At 37.2% G+C, this 22,797-nt stretch overlaps 1 protein-coding gene across 3 annotated transcripts in view; it reads left to right on the forward strand.

Annotated features, from left to right (window-relative positions):
* Positions 1 to 20,342, forward strand: part of LOC140153195 (lysosomal proton-coupled steroid conjugate and bile acid symporter SLC46A3-like) — a 30,555-nt gene extending 10,213 nt beyond the window's left edge. The window contains exons 2-8 of one of the 3 annotated variants that reach the window (XM_072175878.1): positions 8,048 to 9,016; positions 10,058 to 10,312; positions 11,775 to 11,858; positions 14,277 to 14,433; positions 15,576 to 15,628; positions 17,760 to 17,858; positions 20,062 to 20,200. In XM_072175878.1, coding sequence (XP_072031979.1) covers positions 8,188 to 9,016; positions 10,058 to 10,312; positions 11,775 to 11,858; positions 14,277 to 14,433; positions 15,576 to 15,628; positions 17,760 to 17,851 — 1,470 coding nt within the window. In that variant the 5' untranslated portion in view covers positions 8,048 to 8,187 and the 3' untranslated portion in view covers positions 17,852 to 17,858; positions 20,062 to 20,200. Of the gene's footprint in view, positions 1 to 8,047; positions 9,017 to 10,057; positions 10,313 to 11,774; positions 11,859 to 14,276; positions 14,434 to 15,575; positions 15,629 to 17,759; positions 17,859 to 20,061 lie in introns of all 3 variants that reach the window. The other 2 variants (XM_072175877.1, XM_072175876.1) reach the window with 2 other exon arrangements.
* Positions 20,343 to 22,797: the final 2,455 nt, after the last annotated feature.

A 22,797-nucleotide genomic window follows, 5' to 3' on the forward strand; every position in this document is an offset into this window, starting at 1 on the left:
TCTTACCTTTCCGATGTTGATTATCCCGGACCCCGGCCACCCCCTACAAGTTTGGTCCGAGTAGGGGATCCCAAGTCGGATAAGGGACGATCAGATGGTGTGGCGTCACCTTTTGGGTGAGTCCACCGGGGATCGGGTTTTTTGTTATTTATTCATTTATGTGGGACAAAATGACTATTGGTTTTTCCGCATCTCGGATCGATGCAAGAAGTATCTTAATCAACATCGGAAAGGTAAGATCGCACCGGTTATGAGTCTACCAAACATTTCTGTTTGGGACTATTTTGTTTCTACTTATGTGTATAAGTGTGTCATCAAAAGACCGCCACCACCGTGGCGTCTCTTTTTAGACTAGCTTTCTTGCAGCCAGAACGGTCGACAATGGCAACTGCGTTCTCATCGTGGGGGTTGTACCTTCCCCTACGACTAGCCCGCTGTTGCCATAATGACGCATTCCGACCGCAAGAAGCCCGCACAAGAACACTTTCATCGTGCTGGAAAATATATGAAGCAAATCTAATCTAAGCATTTTAATAATATGCATCTTCTACCCCTCGCCAGAATGAAAGACTTGTGATGAAATCAAAATAAATATTGTTCTGTTGCCACAATTGCAGTTTTTTCAATAAAAAAAAAAATAGATGAGGAATAATAATTATTCCATATTTGAATCTATTGTCCCATCAAGAATAGAGTGTCTTCAAAAACTTCAATCAATTCATCTGACAAAGGAAACTATTCTGGTCATTCAATTTTGTTTCGCTTGCACCTGTTATATCACAGGCGTTGGTAGAGAAGGCACACTTCTCTTGTCTTCACCGAAGTAGTGATGTAAACACTAACATGATTAATTACCATAGCTAGCAATGGACATACACTATTTTTTGTTCCACTTGAACCCATACTCATAGGCTATTCGCTGTCAAGGTGACGTAATTAATCGGATTAACTACTATAGCAATTGATGAATACAATTTCGAATATATAGCCCTGCACTTCATCGTTCACGTGGCACCTATGCATTGAACCATAGTTGTCAAAGAAATGCTAATCACTCGCCATGTAAGATTAGTATTTATGAAAAGAGTGGTATTCAATCTATGTTTGGTGACATACGCGGGTGATTAGTGCAATCTGCTTGATGGTAGTTATTGCGATTATTACGTCACTCGACAGCAATTGTAGTATAGACGAATCCAACAAGCCAAGTGATGGTCAGAATTTATTCGCCATTATACGCTGGTGAAGTTACGTAATTAATCGGATTAATTACCATAGCAATAGGTGAAAACAATTTTGAACATATTGCGCTGCGCTACAAGCCGGTTACACTCATCACTTGTACTGTGTATGTCTGCAATCATAGATTGAATACAATACTGGTCTTTTCAAAGATACTAATCTTACAGGTGCAGCATGATATGGTTCAATGAAGAGGTACCGCCTGAACGTATCAGTGTAACGCGGTATATTCAAAAATTGTTTTCACCTATTGCTATGGTAGTTAATCCGATTATTACATAACTTCGCCAGCGTATTGGAATAAAACAGGAGGATGTGAGTTCATAAGGGCAATGTCGGGGATTATAGGTCACAATCGATGTGGAGAGATGAGAGGTCCGACCAACAGCCATTATAGCGAATGGTTCATGTTCAACTAATTCCAGCGGACGGTCTGTGGCTAGTAAGGAATCGTCTTTGACCACATGCGCAGATCTGTCTCGTCAGGAAGATATTTAATATCCCAAATTTATAATAGGCCTATGCCTACCAGTTCCATCGTATAACCGATCTGCTAGAGAATATTTGTTACCATGTTTAATAAATTCAGTATTTATCGTATAATAAAATGTAGCCAAATGTATATTATGTGTCACACGGTTTTCTGCTGAACCACTAGCAGGCTATGTTACCACATCTATGACAATGACAAAGGTGAATTTTGATGATTTTTACGATCGTCCGGATGAGCAAATCACTGAATGGGTCTTTAGTTCCCTCCTCTCCTTATCCTGCCAATATTATATATGAATCAAAGAAAAATAATGAAAAAATAAAATTAAACAAGAAAAAAAGACAAAGAAAAGAAACAATAAAAGAAAAACAATAGAAAAAAACTAAATATGAAAAAAAATGATCATCTTTAGAAAATGCAAGAAAATATTTTGTTTATAAAAGTTTGTGTGACCGTGATGAGGCTCGAACTCACCATCTTCCGATCTAAAGAACCAAAGTCTTATGCCTTGCCAAGTGAGCTATGCTCGTGAGATGCGAAATAAAGATAAAATAATACATTGTATACCTGCTTGTGTCGGTAAATGATTTGCTCAAATTCCACAATGATATAATATTGTGGAGGGCGCTAGCGTGAAATTTACTATCATCACAGTCGCTACTATTCCTTGTAGACGGGTTTCTACGGTATTTACAGACTATGCCCAACACACACAAGTAATAATATATGTTACTGGTGCAGTGAGATTAAATATCTGTGCAGTCAGTGAGAAATAAAAATACATACAGCGAGAAGTAAATGCCTGTCCTTAAAATATATCTATGCCATTCAACCACAGATCCTGATTCAACCCAACAAATGACAAGGAAATTATTGAAGGCATAACTAGGCTAGGGGCAGCCTCCCCCCCCCCCCAATTTGAACCCTTGTAGGTGTACTTCTGAGAGTGATTAATCAAACTCATATTTGGTCATTTTAACCTTCAAAACCTGATTTTTGCGTGCTTCGCACACATGTATTCCACCTTTGTACCACATGTCACCAGTTTAGCTTCAAAAACTTCTTTTGTCACCAAAAGGTGCTGGATTCACTCTACTTCAAGACAATTTTTCCAACCCCATCTCCCCGCCCTGATTTGGTAAAATGATCTAATTTGAAATTAAAATCGCTGTTTCGAGAAAAAGAGCGTTAAAGTTTGAACAATTGTTGCTTTTCTTTTTGGTTAAAATAAATTATTAAACAGATCTAATGTCTTAGAAAATATAATAATCTCATTATTTGGTGGCATGGTGGTGATTTTAGGATGTCGACAATGGAAAGAGCGCCTCACATTACCCATGATATGGATTTATCTCAAAATGTCTAAATTTCAAGTTAGATCGTTTTACCAAATCAGGGCCGCCCCCCCCCCATGTCAAAAAGAAATCTATGCCACTGTTCCGGGACATTTCAAGTAGATCCCAAGACTCCTCAGACGAGGGTGTTGACGCGCTTACAAACCCAAACAGCACGAATGATGCCTACCCCCTCATTTATTATGTTTTCCCCCCACTTTCCCCAAAAACGAAAATGTCTAGTTACGCCACTGTTCCTCCGAAGTAAGTTTAAAAGTCTCAAATCCTGCCCATCATCAGTCATTTAAATTTTGCTCAAATTTTAATTTGGTTTATTCTTTGCCAATAGTAACAACAGTCAGGAAAGTTTCCTGGTCAATTTAAGCCAAACAAATGATGTAAAATGAAAGAAAACACACTTATTATCAGGCCCGTAGGAGGGGTGCAGTAATCGCAGTTACACCCCCACTCCCTCTCCAAATTTGCATATGAATAGAAAAAGTCAACAAAAAAAAAAAAAGAAAGTAAGGTTTTCAAGGCTTTATTAGTCAAAAGAGGTCCACATTTTGGGAAGAAGGTCCACTTTTTACAAAATCGCCTCCCCTCCTGGACAAAAAGTCCACTTTTCAAAATCTGATCCCACAGGAAATCCTGCGTACGGCCCTGCTTATTATCTTAGCTGCTTAATTGTGGTGTTCTATGGGGGATTTTAAGTTATAATTACATGTAATTTGCTCTGTTGTCCCAAAGACAAAATAAATTTGGCTGAATCTTAAGTTGGGGCATGTGTAAAACATTACAAATATATATTTATGCCAAAAAAATCAGGTTTGAAAAAAATTGACCAAACTGTTAAATATCATACATTATGGCTTTACTGATGGGAAGGGGAAGTGTAAGTAAAGTGCGATAAAAGCTATAGAAACTGGAACTGAACAATATATAATTATGGTACAAGATATCTTTATATAAACAGGCTATTAATTAATCGTTGGTTATTACTTTCAAAACATTCAACCAGTGCCAGGTTTGGAAAAGATCATGTTTTGGGCCCATTTTCCCTGAAATTGCATTTCTATTCAAATTTGACTTTTCTTTCCAATTAGAGCTAACTATAGGGGGCTATCCCAAATATACAGGGGGTCATAGACCTTTTAGACCAAATATAGGGGGTTATAGTTTTTACCCAAAATAGTAGGGGTTAAAGGGCTGGTGACTCAAAATTTTCATGCGCTGCGCACGCATTCTTTAACTTACCAATTTTAATGTACGCACAATATTTTGTTATATAATGCAAAATTTTTGTGCGCTCCGTGCACCTTCTTTACACGTACATGTACAATGGTAATTTGAATGCACTCGAGACACTTTCTTCACTCGTAAGTTTTGCAGGGGCGTAGCAAGAGCCTTGGTCGTATGGACAAGGAGCAATCCAGCCCTTTCAACATATCCTTTATTAACCTTATCCCTATTAAGGGAACAACCCGAAAATTCGATGAAGTCCTATAAATAGGAGGCTGAACTGACCCCTCCCCTCCTGGTAACGTTTATGTGAAATATCAAAAATTCCAGTATTTCTAGGCAAAAAAGAAAACTAAGTAGCCCAAAATTATATGGTTTAATTAGCCATAAATTGGTAAATGGCCATTTGCGACTCACTTTTCTATATCTACTAATCTCTATGAATTTTGTAATGATACTATATAAAAATATGTAATTAACACACAGGAAACAAGAGGCAAACATTTTGAATCTTTGTTGTTGGTTTATTATATTAATAGGAATGATGTTAAGGGTAGGCCGCCTTTTTATCATGCTGGGCTAGAAATAAACAATGAAACACTGCATGGGCTGCACATTTTTATTTTCAAAGTGCACTATTAAAATCATTTACAATGATATTTAATTTTGTAAACTGTAAATTATTTCATGTTTCCATGTTTGCTAAAGTCTAATCCCTGTCTAAAATGTATGGGTATGACTTTTGAAACTTTAATGACTGCAAAAAAAAAAAAAAGAGGAAGTCATTCCATATTTTTATCATCATAACTAAATTTTTTTTATCTTTCAATTTCAATATTTATTGATTTTTATTCATAGACAAGGAATAATTAAGACAATTAACAGCAAATCACACACAAATAACAAAAGAAAAAAAAGGAGCAAAAATGGTTAAACGGGGACTGCTCTATAATCCGACGCTTCTATAATCCGAAGGTTCTTTAGTCCGAAGGTTCGCTAGTCCGAACATGTGTTCATAGCATTCCCTAGTCCGAATTTTAAAAGAGGTTCTCTAGTCCGAAAAAAAATTAAAAGAGGATCTTTATTCTGCCGGGTTCTATTTCGAAGGTTCTATAGTCCGAATTTTAAAAAAGGTTCCCTAATCCGAATATTAAAAGAGGTTCTTTAATCCGAATTTTAAAAACGGTTCTCTAGTCCGAATATGAAAATAGGTTCTATAGTCCGAATTTTAAAAAGGGTTCTATAGTCCGAAATTACAAAAGGGTTCTATAGTCCGAAACGTATACCGTGTTCTTTAGTCCGAATCAGTAAAAAGGCTCTATAGTCCGAATTTTTTTATAACATTAACATTTACTGCACCCTCTAGCAGAGTTTATGGTAAACGGGATGACGCGACTTTTAGCACCCCCTCATCAAAACAAATCCTGCGTGCGCCTGATATCCCCAACTTACTGTAAACAAAGATCCTAAAAATACGATATTTGCTCCAAAAATGTTGATATATTTTTACACCATCAAAAACGAAAAGAAAAATAATGAATGGAACGAAAATATAAAGAAACCCGAAGAAGTACAAAAAAATACACACACAAAATAGAACAAAAGAAGGAAAGACACAATGAAAGAAAATAAATGAAAGAACAAATGAAACAACTGAATAAAGACTAAAAGGAAGTCCAAATGAAAGAACAATGAATACAAAGATAATGAACAAAATAATGAACATTACAGAAAGAACAAGTAGAAGAAAGAAAGAATGTAATAAGGATAGAACGAAAGAATTTTTAATATAGAACAAACAAAAATGAGAAAGGGATTTTAAGAAAGAGCTAATGAACAAAATATCGAAGGAAATCAAGAATGAACAGATGACAGTGAAACAAATGATGAAAATAAAATTCGGACTATAGAACCTCTTTACCAATTCGGACTAAAGAACACGCTATCCGTTTCGGACTATAGAACCCTTTTGCAATTTCGGACTATAGAACCTTTTTTTAAATTCGGACTATAGAGCCTAGTTCAATATTCGGACTATAGAACCCTTTTTAAAATTCGGACTATAGAGCCTATTTTCATATTCGGACTAAAGAACCGTTTTTAAAATTCGGACTATAGAACCTTCGAAATAAAGAACCATCGGAATAAAGAACCTTCGTAATAAAGAACCGTCGGATTAAAGAACCTTCGGACTAAAGAACCGTCGGAATAAAGAACCGTCGGACTATAGAGCTTCCACCCTAATAACGTGTGCACAAGGTCACAATATAACCCAGTCACATAGTCTACAAAATTTTATAAATAATACAAAATGACCCAAAATCTAGATGTCAAATCTCCATTTACGAAAGTGGCATGAGAATTTGTTTTTTCTTTTTAGCAATGAAAAACTCTGTATTGTATTGGGAGTTTTGTTTTGAAATTTACAAACATAAATACAGTATTTGACACTCAAAAACAAATTATGTTGAAAACATCATCGAGCACCCCAAAAATTTTATCAAAGGTTGAAATATCAAAATCAATATCATCTTTATTTTTAATAATTTTGTTATCTTCCCAAAGGGGTTTGATATTCTCACATTCACAAAAAACATGGGTAATTGTTTCAGGCATTTTATTGCAAAATGCACAATTTGGAGAATCCATCCTTTTAATTTTGAACAAGAAATCATTAAAAGCCATGGCTTGATGGAAGATTTGAAATAAAATAAGCGAAATTGAGAATCAATTGAACATTTAAAATTACGAAGATGAATTTGATCCCATTCCAAGTTCTCAGGGTCATCAGCAACTAAATTTAATAGTCCTAAGTCTACTTGTAACGTGTGTGTATACATACATACATATACATACATACAACGGCATTTATATAGCGCAATTTCAAAGAAATGATCATTGCACTTTACAGAAAACCTTATCCTACTACTAAAGACTACAAGTAAACAAAAATATGCAAAAGAAACAACATAAAATTAGCAATGGTTAAAAAGATGGGTTTTCAGGCTACGTTTGAAAGTAGTAACTGTGGGAGATGACCTAATGGATGAAGGAAGATTGTTCCAGATTCTGGGTCCAAAGACACTGAACGATCCATCGCCTATCAGTCTGTTTGTCTTAGGAATTATAAGGCGCGTAAGATCTTGATTTGAACGAAGACCTTCCCTAGTTGGAACACGGATGGTCAGACAATCAGAGAGGTAGGGTGGTGCCAGATCGTTCAATGTCTTGTAAATGTAAAGTAGCACTTTGAAGCAAATTCTCTTGTCTATTGGAAGCCAGTGTAATGAGTTTAAAAGAGGTGAAGATGTGTAATGAACTTTATTCATAGTTAAGTTATACAGAATTCAAGGATCATTTGATCATTATGAAAATTATTCATGTGTATTCTCATGAATCAAGTAGTCATGGAAACCTTTGAAAATATAATGTAAACATAAATCCCAGTTATACAAATCAGTCCATGTCAACAATTCTATAGAAAATATTTGACATTGAAATTAAACAAAACATCCGATGCGTCTGCCGTACATGAAGGGCTCCTTTTACCATGAACTTTTAGCATCATATGCAATAGGTTGTTCCAGAATACGAAATGACAGGTTAATTTCGGTCAAACAGACTTCCAGTAGAGAAATCCAGGATCCTCACAAGTATTAACTTATTTCAACATTATTTATGTATGAATGATTAAACTTTATGATCATAACATGTTTAATTTGTTCTTCCTTTGCAGTTGCAGTATGGGTAGACAATGTAGAGTGATGCAAGAAGTAATACCTACTGGTCACTTCTGATGTTCTGAAGGGGAAAACTCTCCAATATATGTCAAATTTGCAACAACTCCAAACCTAAGTGTATACCATCCAATTCACCATGGCTGGGTGGTGGCGTCACATCACTGTTGAACCTGTACTGTGCCTGTTTATGATGGGTATGTTTATACAAATACCTACCTCACAGATGTTATTACTACAAAAAGTATGTATGGTCGAGTACAACAGTAGCATTTGTGATCAGCTAGATGAAAAAAAATATCAAGAAATGGAAAATATTGTACAAACCAAGACATCTCATTGGATTCTATACTTGCAGCTGTTTAATGCCATTCCTGGTGCTATAATGTCTCTTATTTTTGGTGCGTCTAGCGACAGACTGGGACGGAGAGTCATCATGGTGATCCCGGTCATGGGGAGTATCATCAATGGTCTTGTACTCATCGTAAGCGCCTATTTCATTGAATCGGACTTGAGGTACCTCATCATAGGGGCACTTGCTATGGGTTGTTCTGGTAGCTTTGGAACATTCTATATATCCGTGATTAGTTACATAGCAGATATAACTGATGAAGAATCAAGAACTAAACGATTTGGGATATTAGAATCCATGGTGTTTATTGGCGGCACTGTAGGACTACTCTCGGCCGGTCTCATAGTTCAGTACTTGGGCTTCGCAGCAGTTTACCTTTTTGTTGTGATTCTGTATATTATTATTTTAATATATGTAGGGTTTAAATTAAAAGAATCATTGCCACCTTTGGAGGAGCTAAAGGATGGAAAGGATAAGACTCTGAGTTGCTTTACATTTTTGTGGCAGAGTATACGTTGTGCACTGACTGTATTCTTTAAGAAGAGAGCCGGTAGCAATAGGAAGTACCTGTTACTTCTGCAATGCATGACAGTTCTTGGCGTTTTAGTTTTTTCAGGTAAGTCGAGAAATTTTGATTAATCTTCTTGTATAACTGTATCAGTGGTGCAGCTAGTGGGGGCTGGGGGCTATTATAGCCCCCAGACCCCATATATAGCTCCCAGTCATATTATGGTCCAGCGGTACATCACTGGTCATCCCCTACCAGGCCTTATATTAAGTATGCCTGGACAGGAGCTAAAATGATTTCCTGGTCCCAAAGATGGCTCCTGGTCCTATAGTTTGTAGTGTAAAATATTGGACACACCAGAAGCCAAAACTAGGTAATGATGGGGTAAAAAAGCATGTGTGTCTGCTTAACTGTACTCACTGTGCTAATTTAAGCCTTGCCCCTACCCTGGACAGTGGCATAGCTGGCAAGTTGTGTGACCTCAACCCCAATGAAAATTGGCCATTTGGGCCCTTGCCCATCTATGCAGTTTTTAGAGCTGTTTCTTTGTAACATTTACATTTTTACAAAGGAGAACCAGTTGATATTCATGCTATAAAATAATTGTGACCCATTATATTTTTGCTTGTCAGTTAAAGTTAAGGCCCCTGCCTCTCAACATGGACCCCCCCCTTCCCCTGAACAAATGTCAGCTACACTACTTCCCTAGGGATACAGCAGACAATCAGACATGATGCGATTAAAGCTTCCTTTAATATCTCAAGGCAGTCAAGGGAAGGGGTTAAAAGGTCTGTACACTCTGCATCTGCAAAAATAGCAAAAATGTTGAACCAGGCCCGTAGCAAGCGGGGCGGCCAGTGATGCCATGGCCGCCCCACTTTTTGAGGAATTTGTTATGTTTTTCTTTGTATCTTTATTTCAATATGGGCATAGATTTGTAATTTGGCCGCCCCATATTTGTGATAGCCGCCCCACAGTTTTCAAACTTGCTACGACCCTGTGTTGAATAACCTTCAAGACTAACCCTTAACACCCCCCGCTAAACCCCAGCCCTACACAGGGCGTGGAAGTAGCCTGTTCTTATGCTCTATCATTGTGTTAACATACAATGTAACACATAATATTACATTACTTCCTTTCATTATTCAGGTGAACTGGATCTGACTGTGTTATTTACCAAACATCAACCACTTAGTTGGAATCCATCTCTACTAGGCATCTACTTAGCTGTGAAGAACATCTGCAAAGGAGTGGTTCTCATTGTAGGATTACCTGTTTATTTCCACATACGTGGGAAAAAAGAACCCCAACGGGATATAATTCTAGCTCAACTTGGAATTGTGTCAGGTATTGCCGCCTTGGTTATGATATCATTTGCTAAAACTACAGCAGTGATGATGATTGGTAAGTTGCTACAAAAGAGATTAGACCCACATTGGGTTGTTACCGTGTAAATTGTTAAATTCGTGTGTACCATTGGTATTGATTGGTTCATCTCAAGTTTGGTAGTGACGTTCATGCATATTTTGCTCGCCACAGTATCGAATCACACGTATAATAAAGTTAAATGCCCTGAGTTAGGCATGTTCACAAAATTTTCAAGTAGGATATTTCACATTGAAATTATTTTGTTTAAAATGGTGATTATTTAACTTAAAAAATGAGGGGTCAACCATGTCTGTAGGTCAAAAATTAGCGAAGTTATGGGCAAATGTCTGCACTTTTCTGCGCCCATCATTGACAATGCCTTACACTGACTTACTGTACAAAAAAAGCATGTAATGCATCATTTTTTACCACGATGATCCATTTTACACAAAGGCGATTTTATTTTATGAAATCTAACTTTCACTGCATGCTGACTTCTGTATCAAGGATAAAGTACCAGCACTTTTTAGACTACGCGTCAAGTTTCTGGTGTCCAAATTTCAAATTTTTGTATTTCCCTATGGGGATTACACAGTTAAGCCATTGACTGTGAGCTACTGTGGACACAACTTTTTGGATTGAATGTCGCCCTCTATAATAAGCAATGTGGACATGTCTACCTGAGTATACACGGATGTGTACAGGGGCGGTTTGTCGGCCTGTGAAAGAGCATTTAACGTCACTACCGAACTTGAGGTGAACCAAATTATAGCAAAATATATATAATTTTTGTCTTTATGCTTGAGCATTACATGTAGCACTTTGCGCACATTATTGGTACAATGCATTAGACAGAGTGCGAACAAATATCCACTTTAAATCAAAGTTTACCAGGCATATAGCGAAAATCCGGATTTTAACACACAAAACATTTTCTATATTACATTGAGGCTCGACACCCAAACATTCTTATACCAAATTTGGAGTTAAATTGCTCCAGCAATTTGGATTCTAGAAGCAAAAATGTGTATCAGAGCTGTCAAGGGGACTTCTCTCTAGTCCAACGGGGTGCTAGTCCAAAGGTGCTCTAGTCTGGAGGGTCGCTAGTCCAAAAACCAAATTAACTTCGCTAATCTGAAGGTTCTCTAGTCCAAATATAGAATAAGTGTTAGGGTTATGGTTAGAGTTAGGGTTAGGGTTAGAGTTAGGGTAAGGGTTAAGGTTAGCGAACCTTATTCTATATTCGGACTAGAGAACCTTATTTATTATTCGGATTAGAGAACCCGATTCCCGGTCTGCGGACTAGCGAACCTTTTTCAGAATTTGGACTAGCAAATGGTAAATTACGTGTTCGGACTAGCGAACCTTCGAAACTAAGGAGCCTTCGGACTAGAGAGTTATCACTGCTGTCAATCGCAAGTCATGCATCGTTAAGTCATGCAAAAATGCTAAGATTGTATAACATAACCACTAATTATTTCATACATTTTATTTTTAGTACCATTTGTTGGGAGTCTTGCTGGATTACTTGGTGCTGTTATGGGATCCATCAAAACACAGCTTGTACTACCAACAGAATTTGGTATGTTTTTGTGTGTTATTTTGTTACGTTTATTTCCAAAAGTTGTACATGTAGCAGTAAGCAGTTGAATTCTTCATGAGATTATCATATACCCCTGCACATTTAACTTGATTACTGATATCTGGTCCAGCTTTACTAATATGGTGTGGAGTAACATGCAGGGGTGTGTCCAAAGACCTCAGCCCTTTTTAGATTAAACCCTGGCGACCTGAGCCAGCAAAGCCACCCCTGGTAACGTACCTGATGTGGTTGTTATATGTGCAGGTGTCGTCAAGAGCTACATAAAGCAACCGCACTCTGCACACATGATGGGTCACTTTTTAAAGCTCTCCATATGGAAAAGTAGTCTCTTTTGCTCAAATAAAAGGGGTCCCACAGTTAAGCAATGGAAGAAAATTGTCTTTTTTCACTTTCAACTTCAATTATTATAAAGGGAAAGTCTTTTATTTTTTGGCTCACTCTTAAGGGGTATGAACGTTTGGACAGTATTTATTTTGGGACATTAGAGCACATCAGACATATCAAATTGCATTCTGAATACGAAGAATGTCATTCTGATATCAAATAATTTTGATTTTTGAAATTCGCAATTTAATACACATTTTATGTCAAATCATTAAAAATTGATATTTTTGATATTTAACAGTACTTGAAGTAAACTTTATAAATCTGATGATTTATACTTAAAGTGTATAGTAGTGGGATGAAAAGCCGACGATCAATTGAAAATTTCGACCTTTCGTATTGAAGATATGGATTTTTTTTTCCAAAACACCAAAAAAAATAAAGGTCAAAATTTTCAATTGACCGTCGGCATTTCCTCCTGCTACATACACTTTAAGAATATATCATTAGATTTATATAATTTACTTCGAGGACTGTTATATATCAAAATTTGAAAAATATCAAATTTTTATAATTTGTCATAAAATTTGTATTATATTGTGATTTTCAAAAAATGAAAATTATTTGATATCAGAAAGACATGCTTTGTATTCAGAATGCAATTCGATAGGTCTGAGGTGCTCTCATGTCCCACAAAATTACTGTCGAAACGCAATAAACGCTCATTTTAGATCCCTTAATTGTCTCATGTATATATTAAACTTTACTTTCCCCGATTTTCAAGGATATCTGATGAAAGACCTTGTCGTACAGGAGCACTAAACACCGCAAGGTATCCCCAAAATCTCACTCGATTTAAGGCGAAATACACTGACATGCACCCCGTGTCATTAAAGTAGCATGCTATAGACGGCCCTCACTTGATAATAGAAAGTCCGATTGACTTGGCTCAAACGGTATTTCCTAGAAATACTTTGCCAGATTCTACTCTCTGAAACGGAATCTGATTGGTTACAAGATGCTGTCGTACCGTAGGAAAAACCATACCCTCATCCATACAGCCCTGCTTAGTGTGTTGTGTGGTAATGTATGCATTGTGCATTAACCTTGAACGCCTCCGTACACACAGCGTGCACACACTGGAGTCGAGTATAATTTATTTAAAGAGACTTTCATAGGAAATCTTTTCCATATGAGTAAGTTTGAAAAGTGAACAGTGGTATTGGTGATGTGACCAACTTTTAAAGTCCATTTGGGCACCAAATTACAAATGTCATCATCATCATCAGTCGGCTGCGGAGCAGGCGACTACAAGCTTTCTCCAACTAATGCGATCTTGGGCAAGCGAAACAATTTTGTTTGGCTGCAGCATCCCTTCAGTATCTCCCAGGAGGTGCTGGACATACTGTAAGTACAGTGTGCGCGGCCGTCCCGGTTTCCTTTTCCCATGTGGTGGAATATAAAGCGCATATTCTTTCACAGGCTCGCCATCTTCAAGACGCAGTATATGGCCGAGAAATTTGAGTTGATGAATCTTGACTCTGGCAAAATGTGTATTTGCTGAGCACAGCTGCGACCCGATCTAAAGCCAGCCTGGTTGCTTCTCAGTAAAGGATCAATGTGGGGTTGGATCCTGTTCAGAAGGATCTTGTTGTACACTTTTATGCGGCAATGGACATAAGCGAAATACCACGGTAGTTTGTCATGAGAGAGAGGTCACCTTTCTTTGGTAGAGGAATGATTACATTCGTAACCCATTCGTAACAAATGTACCAACCTAAAAATTTTTGCTTTTTCTTTTTACAGGTTATTCAACAGGTTAAAAAAACTTGCAAGCAAAAAAGAACAACAACAAAAATCACCCTTTTTACATCAGAAATGCGTACTTTTTTCATGTATACAGTTTCTGCATTAGATTACCATATACTGCTGTACAACAGGTCAAAGGTCATACTTTCCATATTTAGTGTGTTCTGGGATTGTACTAAAGGAGCAGGTCCTCAAAGAAATAAAACAATGTTTGTCCTCATTAACATAATCATTGACGTCATTTTGGTTCACTTTATATGACAGGTGCCATGTTTGCATGTACAACATTCTTTGATGCAATGGTATCGCTTCTTGGTTCAGTGCTCTTCAATAACCTCTATCCAGCTACACTTAGCTTCTGGCCTGGATTCTCTTTCTTAGTCATGGCAGGACTTTCATGTGTCAGCTTAGTAATCTTGACGTAAGTAACATTGTGCCTTAAAATTATTTTTTAAATGTATGTGATGCAACCATACTAATTGTATGCAAGAATGGTGTTGCTTTGAGCACTCATTGCTGGTTCATATTTTGGTGTGTGCTTTATAGATTCCATTGTAATGTGTACTCAGTACCTGGTTCACTACTATACGCATAAATCTTGTCACAAGTGCTGACCCCAGACTGGTGTTGGTCTGTCGGATATAATTAGTTATTGAGTAGTATGGGCCACTTGTTCATTAATTGATAAATATGTTGGGTAATTTTTGTCAGAGGCAAAACAATTCAGCTGTACAGATTGTCTCCTCTACTGGTCATTGACAAGGGGGAATTCGGGGAATCATGTGTGATCACAAAGTCTCAAAATGCATCCTAAACAAGTATTTGTGAGGTCTGACAATGCACCCCCTAAAATAAGTATCATAAGTGCAACTTTCTACCCTAAATAAGTAGTGACATTATATTTACCCTCATTAGAACCATTAGAAGGAAGTTAATCAGTCATTTTCTTGTCCTAAAACCCTTTCCTACAACTTGGACTGAAAACATAAGTTCAAAAGTTTTGACTTTTATTCCATGCTCCCTTTGTCTCAAAGGACCCAAAACATTCAAGATATGTTCATACAGTGCCTGATCATGAAAAAATGCCCTTTTTACATGAATTTATGATTAAACATGATCCCCTGGTTTATAACCCCCCCCCACCCCGGGAGAGCTGGGTGGTAACTCCTCACTGCATTCAGCTGTTGTTTTGCAACTCCAAATCCATTTTTCTTCCGTAAAGATAATGTCCCCTCAGTTAAAATTTCATTTGGGTTTGTGAAAATACAATGTTCTCTTAATATTCTTGATGCTGTTAAAGAGGCTCAATTTTGTGATGATCCCATCCAAGTTAGACCTGATAAGCTCATCAAGCATTGAACAAAGAATGTAAGGGTATGCGGTATAATAGGCCTACGCCACATGACCACCTTGTAAGTTTTGTAGCTGGTAGGTTTTGTAGCTGGGAGAGATGTTAAAATGCTGCCCCAAAAACAGTCACCCCTGACCATCCCAAACAATTAAATTGCACTGATGAACAACATGCCTAGCTCATTGTTTTAATGACAATTTTTTTGCTTTTAGATATGTCAAGTATAGCATGCAGTCTCATCCACCTGTATCCAGATTAAAAGATGGTGAGTATTTTATTAAAATGAACTGAGAATCAAAACCTCATCTTGGGAATATTTAGAACTCTCTTTCTATCCCGGGGGGCCACTCATGCATAAAAGTTGTAAGCATCCGCGTGAATTGACTTTCAAAAATGACCCTAAGCTAGGATGTCGAAAATTTGTCAAACTAACCTTGAACAAGGATTTTACTCAAATAAAAATACCCTAAGCAAGGAAAAGGTTTGAAATTTACACCTAAACAAGGATAGACAATAGGAAAACACCCGAAATGAGGAATTGGTTTGAAATTTGCCCCTAAACAAGGATAGACATTGCATGTGTCGGTAGAGTGTCATTCAGTGACAGTGATGATATCGGTAAGCTTAAAATTGGCGCTGTTGAAGTCGGCTCCGATTTTTTAAAAATCTGGTTAGTAAAATTGCTCAGAAACCACTCTTTTGTGCCAAATAAATTGATAAATATGTCACCACTAATGTCTGTTAATGGGGTAATTTTCTTTTAGTAAAATGAGTGTTTTTAGGACCCTAATCGCGGATCCATGCGGATCCTGGTTTTGCTTTTCAAAACCACCCTAAATCTGTGTTTCCTTTCACGCAGATGCTTACAACTTTCATATATGAGTGGCCCCCGGGCTTTCTATAGGGAACCCATGAATAACATATGCCTCATGTTACTTCAAATTTGGTAGTACAGGCATCTCTGTATGTGACAGGTTATGATTGTGCCACCTTTACACTCAGGCCATGTGATTCCGATAACTGTGCACGCATTTCAAGGCTTTGCAACTTAAGACATGCAGGGACATCAGTACCAAACTCGAAGTGACACAAGGTACAGATGTATGTGTGTGTTTTAGGAAATATTATATTTTACTAGAACTTTTCTCTTTATGTGTAACCTCAGAATTTCCAGCAGACACCACTTTAGAATTCCATATCTACCTGGATGATGATCCCCACACATGTAACATCAGATTGTTTGTTCGGTATATATAAGGCGGAAAAAATAAGACTCATAACACCGTATATTGATATAGAATGACATGCATGCAGTTGAGTGTAATTCTAACTCTAGTTGTGCATTGCATAATGCGTGACTGGCGCACGCTTATGTGAATTTACGCGAGCGTGAGTTTGGACTTTATTGAAGTGCGCAGTAACAAAAGCCGAATAATTTCCGCCTTATATAAACCGAACAAACTTTAGCAATGGCTTTTTTCTCTGCGATTATGCATACTTTTAATTTTAGCACCCCTACTATACATTTATTTCCATCTTAACAAATTACCATGGTTACACCACTTTCGATATGTTTTGATAATGAAACAATTTTAACACTTTTGCTTCCTGTTTCTCCTTTTCTATTCAATATTGAGACCTATTATATTATATTATATTATATTATATTATATTATATTATATTATATTATATTATATTATATTATATTATATTATATTATATTTCATGATCAAACATAATGGCAGGAAGGAAGGTGCCATGGAGGGAAATCCTGTCTCTTGTGATCTTTGTTTTTCTGTGTTGTTTTTGCAGAGCTTTTATGTTTAACCACTTTTGTAATTACTCTTGGCTATCCCTGCCAGAGGTTGTATATGAAGAGCTTTGTTTCAAAACCCCTTACATCCACTTGAGCAATTTTGAGAAAACATCAAAAAATCATCACAAAAATCACTGATATAAGGGGTTTGCAACAAAAGCAGTTTTTGGCGGGATGCTCATCCTACCCAGGCATCCCGCCAAAAACTGCTTTTCTTGCAGACCCCCTTATAATGATTTGTTTGATGATTTATTAATGTTTTCTCCAAATTTCTAAAGTGGATGTAAGGGGTTTTGAAACAAAGCTCTTCATATGTTTCTCATGTTTTTGCACACCGAGGGAGTCTTTTGGATTCGTCATCATGGACTGGAGTCTTGCCTTTTAAATAAGTAACGCTCAATTGCTAGTCGATTCTGCTCCATGAGAATTTTAAATGATTTTAAATAATCTATTGTGTAATCTTCTTATGTGCTTTTGTTTTATCTGGCAAATGAAATGAAATGAAACGAAACGAAATGAAATGTAGTGAGTGATTACACTAGTTGAAATGTGATAATCTTTTGTCAATTGCATGTGTAGCGGGACAGCCGTTTGTTTTGAATATGAGTGATGAATGTCAGGAAAGCCAGGTTGACACTAGCCCCCTGGGGGACACCATAATTTCTGAGTGAAATGTGAGTAAGTTGTGGGGACAGAACCCCACATACTGCCTTGTAATGAAACACTGAAGCACAATATATATTTCACAATAACAGGCTTATTTACTTTTAAAATCAAAACAAACCAAAATCTCCTCACTGCTACTCCTAACTAACACTTCACCCACTACTTAATAAGGTGGTATTTGAGCAGTGGCGCTGCCAGGAATTATTTTTTGGGGGGGGAGCATGCGGAGAAAAGTTAATTTCATGGGGGAAAATAACAAATTTGCCCAAAATTGCGAAAAAAGTGGAAATATTTGTAATTTTGAGTTTTTACTGGGGGAAAGAATTCTGACTGGGGGCATTTGCACACCATCCCCTTCCCCTTCATGGCGCGGCCACTATATTTGAAGCATTTTGGAATTGCTCTATGCATGTTTTAAAAATTGTGTAGGGCATAGAACACTGATCAATATGCCTTTTATTTGAAGCTAATTGGACATATGGTTTTCATAATTTATATTTTCTTTGTATCATATTGTTTTTATTAATAACCTATATATACTATGATCTTCTCGTAATAGGCAAGAATGATTCGGTTTTTGTCAATAAAGTTCCAACTTACGCGGGGGTAAATTCACAAAAGTACACATAAGTTATGCAAAGTGCAGTTTGTGTAGTTACTGCACCCAGCTGTGTGTACGCCATTCTATATCAATCCACAATGTTATGAGTCCCGCCTATGAGCTGATCAGAGTATAGTTAATTCATTTATACTTTCTTTAAGCAGGGAAATCCCATCAATGAAAACACTGATCTTCCTGAGGCCCTGCAATGAGCGTAAATGACTTGGAAAGCTCATTAATATGCAATTTTTGCCATTTGCTAAAAATCCATGCTTAAATGTTCAGGGTACTTTTATTTTACATGTTTTTGCCTTGAAACCTGGTCAAAATGTTTCTAATATGTTCTAACTTATAGCCTAGCCACGCTCTAATTTGCATAATTGCATGATTAATTAACATTTATGCAAATTAGCTCAAAAAGGTGTTTTCTTTTTCTTTTTGTGCTGTTTCAATTTTGTTTTGTTGTATTTAATGCTGTTTTGTGTTTTGCTTATTTGTTTCATTGTTCTTCCCCCGCAATTCAATAATTAGTGTCTATGTGTCCGTCTGTGTGTCTGTCCATGCATTGGGCCAGCTGTGCACCTGATAAGGCCATCTTAATTTAATGTCTCAAAGCCCTTCCAAAGTTGAAACCCGAATGCGGAATGTGTTTTTTTATGCACATATAGTTTCACTGCACGTTTTTATAAAATGAAGAATTGAACTGAGATTCACAACTAATGCTATATTTTTACGTCTGAAAAAAAAACCAGTTGAATAAAAATGAAATGTACTCAATTCAGCTGGAATAACACGCAAAAAACAGGCGCTTTTATTACTGCACAAAGGGGCTTTGAGACAAATGATTAAATTAAGATGGTCTAACGTGATATGGTCACTGATATCTTTTGATGGGTGTCCAGCTTTGCAGCATAGGTGTATCTCAAGTAGGTGGTGGTTGATTTCGGAAGTGGGTCATGGGTCAAAGGTCAAATGGAGTTAAATAGTGTTTAATTGCTATAAACCTTGTCATGATATCTCTCAATCTAAGCAAGTATGGGTGTCTATCTTTGCTGGATAGATATATCTCAAGAGTGCTTGAACTTGGAGATGGGTCGTTGTTAGACTGACATACAGTCCAACCTCTCTTATCCGAACCTGATTTATACGGATCTCTCCGACCTGTTAATCGGCTGTGAAATCTTCATAGGAAAACATGTTTTCTGATAATTTGACTCCTTAGTTCCATGCTCTGAATGCTTAGAATGACATGTCTATGTTGCATGAAGCACTCAAATGCCATATTTTAGTGTTATTACTCCATGTTGAAACAATGTTGTCCCTATTTCAATACTTGGGATAGTCAATGCAGATTTACATGTAATTCACTTATCCGGATTTTTCATTTATCCGGACTATGCTTGGTCCCATTAAGGCCGGATAAAAGAGGTTGAACTTTACTCCCTTTATCTGCTATAGCAGGCAGCCTATTTGTTCGAGAACCACCTACTACCTTCACAGCACTCCCTTTGATACCGACGGACAGGGGGATTTTAGTTGTTCGCAAACTGCCTTGTTAGATTTTGTTTTCAAGATAATGTTTTCTCACCACTGTTTGCATTGTTATCTTTTCAGGTGATCAAATGGCTAATTTACTGACAGATGAATCTGAAGAGGAGGAGATGAATGAGAGTATTAACATAGAACCAGTATATGATTGGGGAAGACAGCCGCTCAAAATAGATGGTACTTCAAAAACCTAGGACTACATAATGTTTGTGTGTGAAGCCTTTCTTGCAGATTCAGTTGTTTGGACAAAGACATTCTGATTTTTATTTTCCAGCTGTTGACAGCCAGAAATTACAGGACAGTAGCCTATGGGGTACATGTAATATATGCAATTATGTGGAACTTGGACATTACGGGCGAATTTCTCGATAGGAGTCTTAGTAAGCCTTAGGCTTAAGTTGGCCTTGAGGCTACTAAGCCCAGCCCGCTCTCGAAGCCGGAGTCTTCACTGTAGCTGGATTTCTTGAACGCAAATTCAACCTGGTCTTAGTGGCCTTGCAGGCTTAACGCTTGACAACCTCGTCCCTTTCTACCAGCGACTTAATTCTATAGGCAGTTGGAGGTAGATGTACATAAGCTGTTGTCCTTCACGGTTTACCGTACTAACAAGGTTACCGTCTTATTATCACAATGATACTATCGCGAAGACTAGCCTAGACCGGCGGTCTCGTGCTTGGGCTTACACCGTACACAACTTGATGCAAGACTAGTATTGGGCTATACCAGAAATTAATGCCCCCCCCCAAAGAAGACATGTGAATTTGTACCATATATTTTTGGGAATTCCCAGACCAAAATAATCCAAAAAAAAATAGGAATTCCCATTTTGATAAAAAAAATGCTTAAAAATATTAGGAATTCCCAGTGACCCTAAAGAAGACATGCAAATTTTGGCCAAAATTTTTCCAAAAAAATTGGGAATTCCCATTTTGATCAGAAAATGCTTAAACAATTTGGGAATTCCCAGTGACCCTAACAAAGACTTCCCAAGCCTAAAAAAGGGGTATCTTTCTGGGGAATTACCATGTATGCTTTAGAGTTTCATCAGTATGCATGCTGCCCTTTATTTTGGGAATTCCCGCTGCCAGAAAAATACGCTTAAAAATTGGGAATTCCCAGTGTCCCTAAAGAACACAAGCAAATTTTCACCAACATTTTTGGGAATTCCCAAGCCAAAAAAAGGGTCTTTTTCTTGGGAATTCCCATGTCTTCTTTAGGGTTTCATCAATATAATGACCCTTTATTTTTGGCAATTCCAACTGCCAGAAAAATATGCTTAATAAAACTGGGAATTCCCAGTGTCCCTAAAGAAGACAGGCGAATTTTTGACAAAATTGTTGGGAATTCCCAAACCTAAACAACTTAGACACAAAATTTGTTCAAATTTTTCTTTTGGTCAAAGTATAAGAATAATGAAAAAACGGGGTCATTCGGTGAGAGATTATCAGAAAGTTGACCAAAATTCTTGAAAAAAGTGGGTCTTTTGGTGACAGGCAAACAAAAAGGGTTCATTGGGTGAGAGGGAATTGAAAAATGTGGCCACACATCCCCATCAACCATTTTAGTGAGTGTCCGCACGGGTTTGGGGCCCCAAGATTTAGGGTGAATGGGTTTTTTGCATTACTCTGGGCCACAATTTAATTTATATCGCGAGGTGCATGTTTTTGTCTGTTTTTGTGTCTTTTATGTATTATTTTATTTCCACTTTACTTTATTATGAGTCCTGCTTGCATGATGATACTTCTATACTTTTTACTCGACTCATTAATTTTTCTTTGCATTTCAAAAACGGTCAAATTGCAAGCCTACAGAAAAGGAAACTTTGATTCCCCTAAATGTAGGCCTAAAGCAAAAATTGTTTCACACTTCAAACAAATCATACGCATGTTTGTCAAAAGTAAAACATTATTTAAGGATAATTTTGGTGCAAAAACAAAAAGCATTTGACAACCATCGTTCGTGCTATCTATTGCTGATATTTTCATGTTCTATTTACAAATTTAGCATGAGTGCATAGTTGATGATGATGATGATGATGATGATGATGATGATGATAAAAGAAGGTTTTGTTTCTTGATAATTCAAACGTTTCAAGAACTGTTCCTTCGGGTATAATCTCAGGCAAAAAGAGGAAAGCATGGGAGCAAGTTCATGTGGAACGTCAAGATTTTTGGACATGTCAAATACGGTATGGGAGCACTTCTTGTAGCAAAATGTCGTAAGGTTAGCAATATTTGTTGAACGTGAAGGAGAGGGCTGCTCCTATTTGTTGACCGTTACAAGTAGGTTCAAGCAGATCAGTAAGCCTTAAAACATTGCCTTTACTGGATCGGCAGCGCGATTTAATTATGGCATCCGAATACTTCAGAAAAGGATCCTTCCTCTCCTGAAGACGCTCACGAAAGCAAGTTGACGTCGAAGATTGCGTCTCGCTTTAATTGCACGCCTTTGGCACCGTTGCTCCAAAAGAAAGTTCATCATTCCAAATGAGTAGGGCTTATAGCAACAGCAGGTTTAACTGACTCGAATGAACACTAAAATAAAATGGTGAAATATTCAACTGAATCGAACAATAATTATTATTTAGGCTTACTCTATGTTGAATGAAAGACAGCATCTATTTCAATTTCTCAAAAATATGAAAGAAAAACTTTGCATTACAATTTAAGCAATTTGTCAATTGAAATAGACCAAGGCTTACGACGTAAGACCTGCTCTGAGGCAGGGCCAAGAAAAGCCGCTGTAAGCCTGGCCTAACAGGCTTGCGTGAGACTACGACTACAGAAGACCGATTTAGAAATG

The sequence above is a fragment of the Amphiura filiformis genome, chromosome 5 (genome assembly GCF_039555335.1).
Source record: "Amphiura filiformis chromosome 5, Afil_fr2py, whole genome shotgun sequence".
NCBI classification, from domain to species: domain Eukaryota; kingdom Metazoa; phylum Echinodermata; class Ophiuroidea; order Amphilepidida; family Amphiuridae; genus Amphiura; species Amphiura filiformis.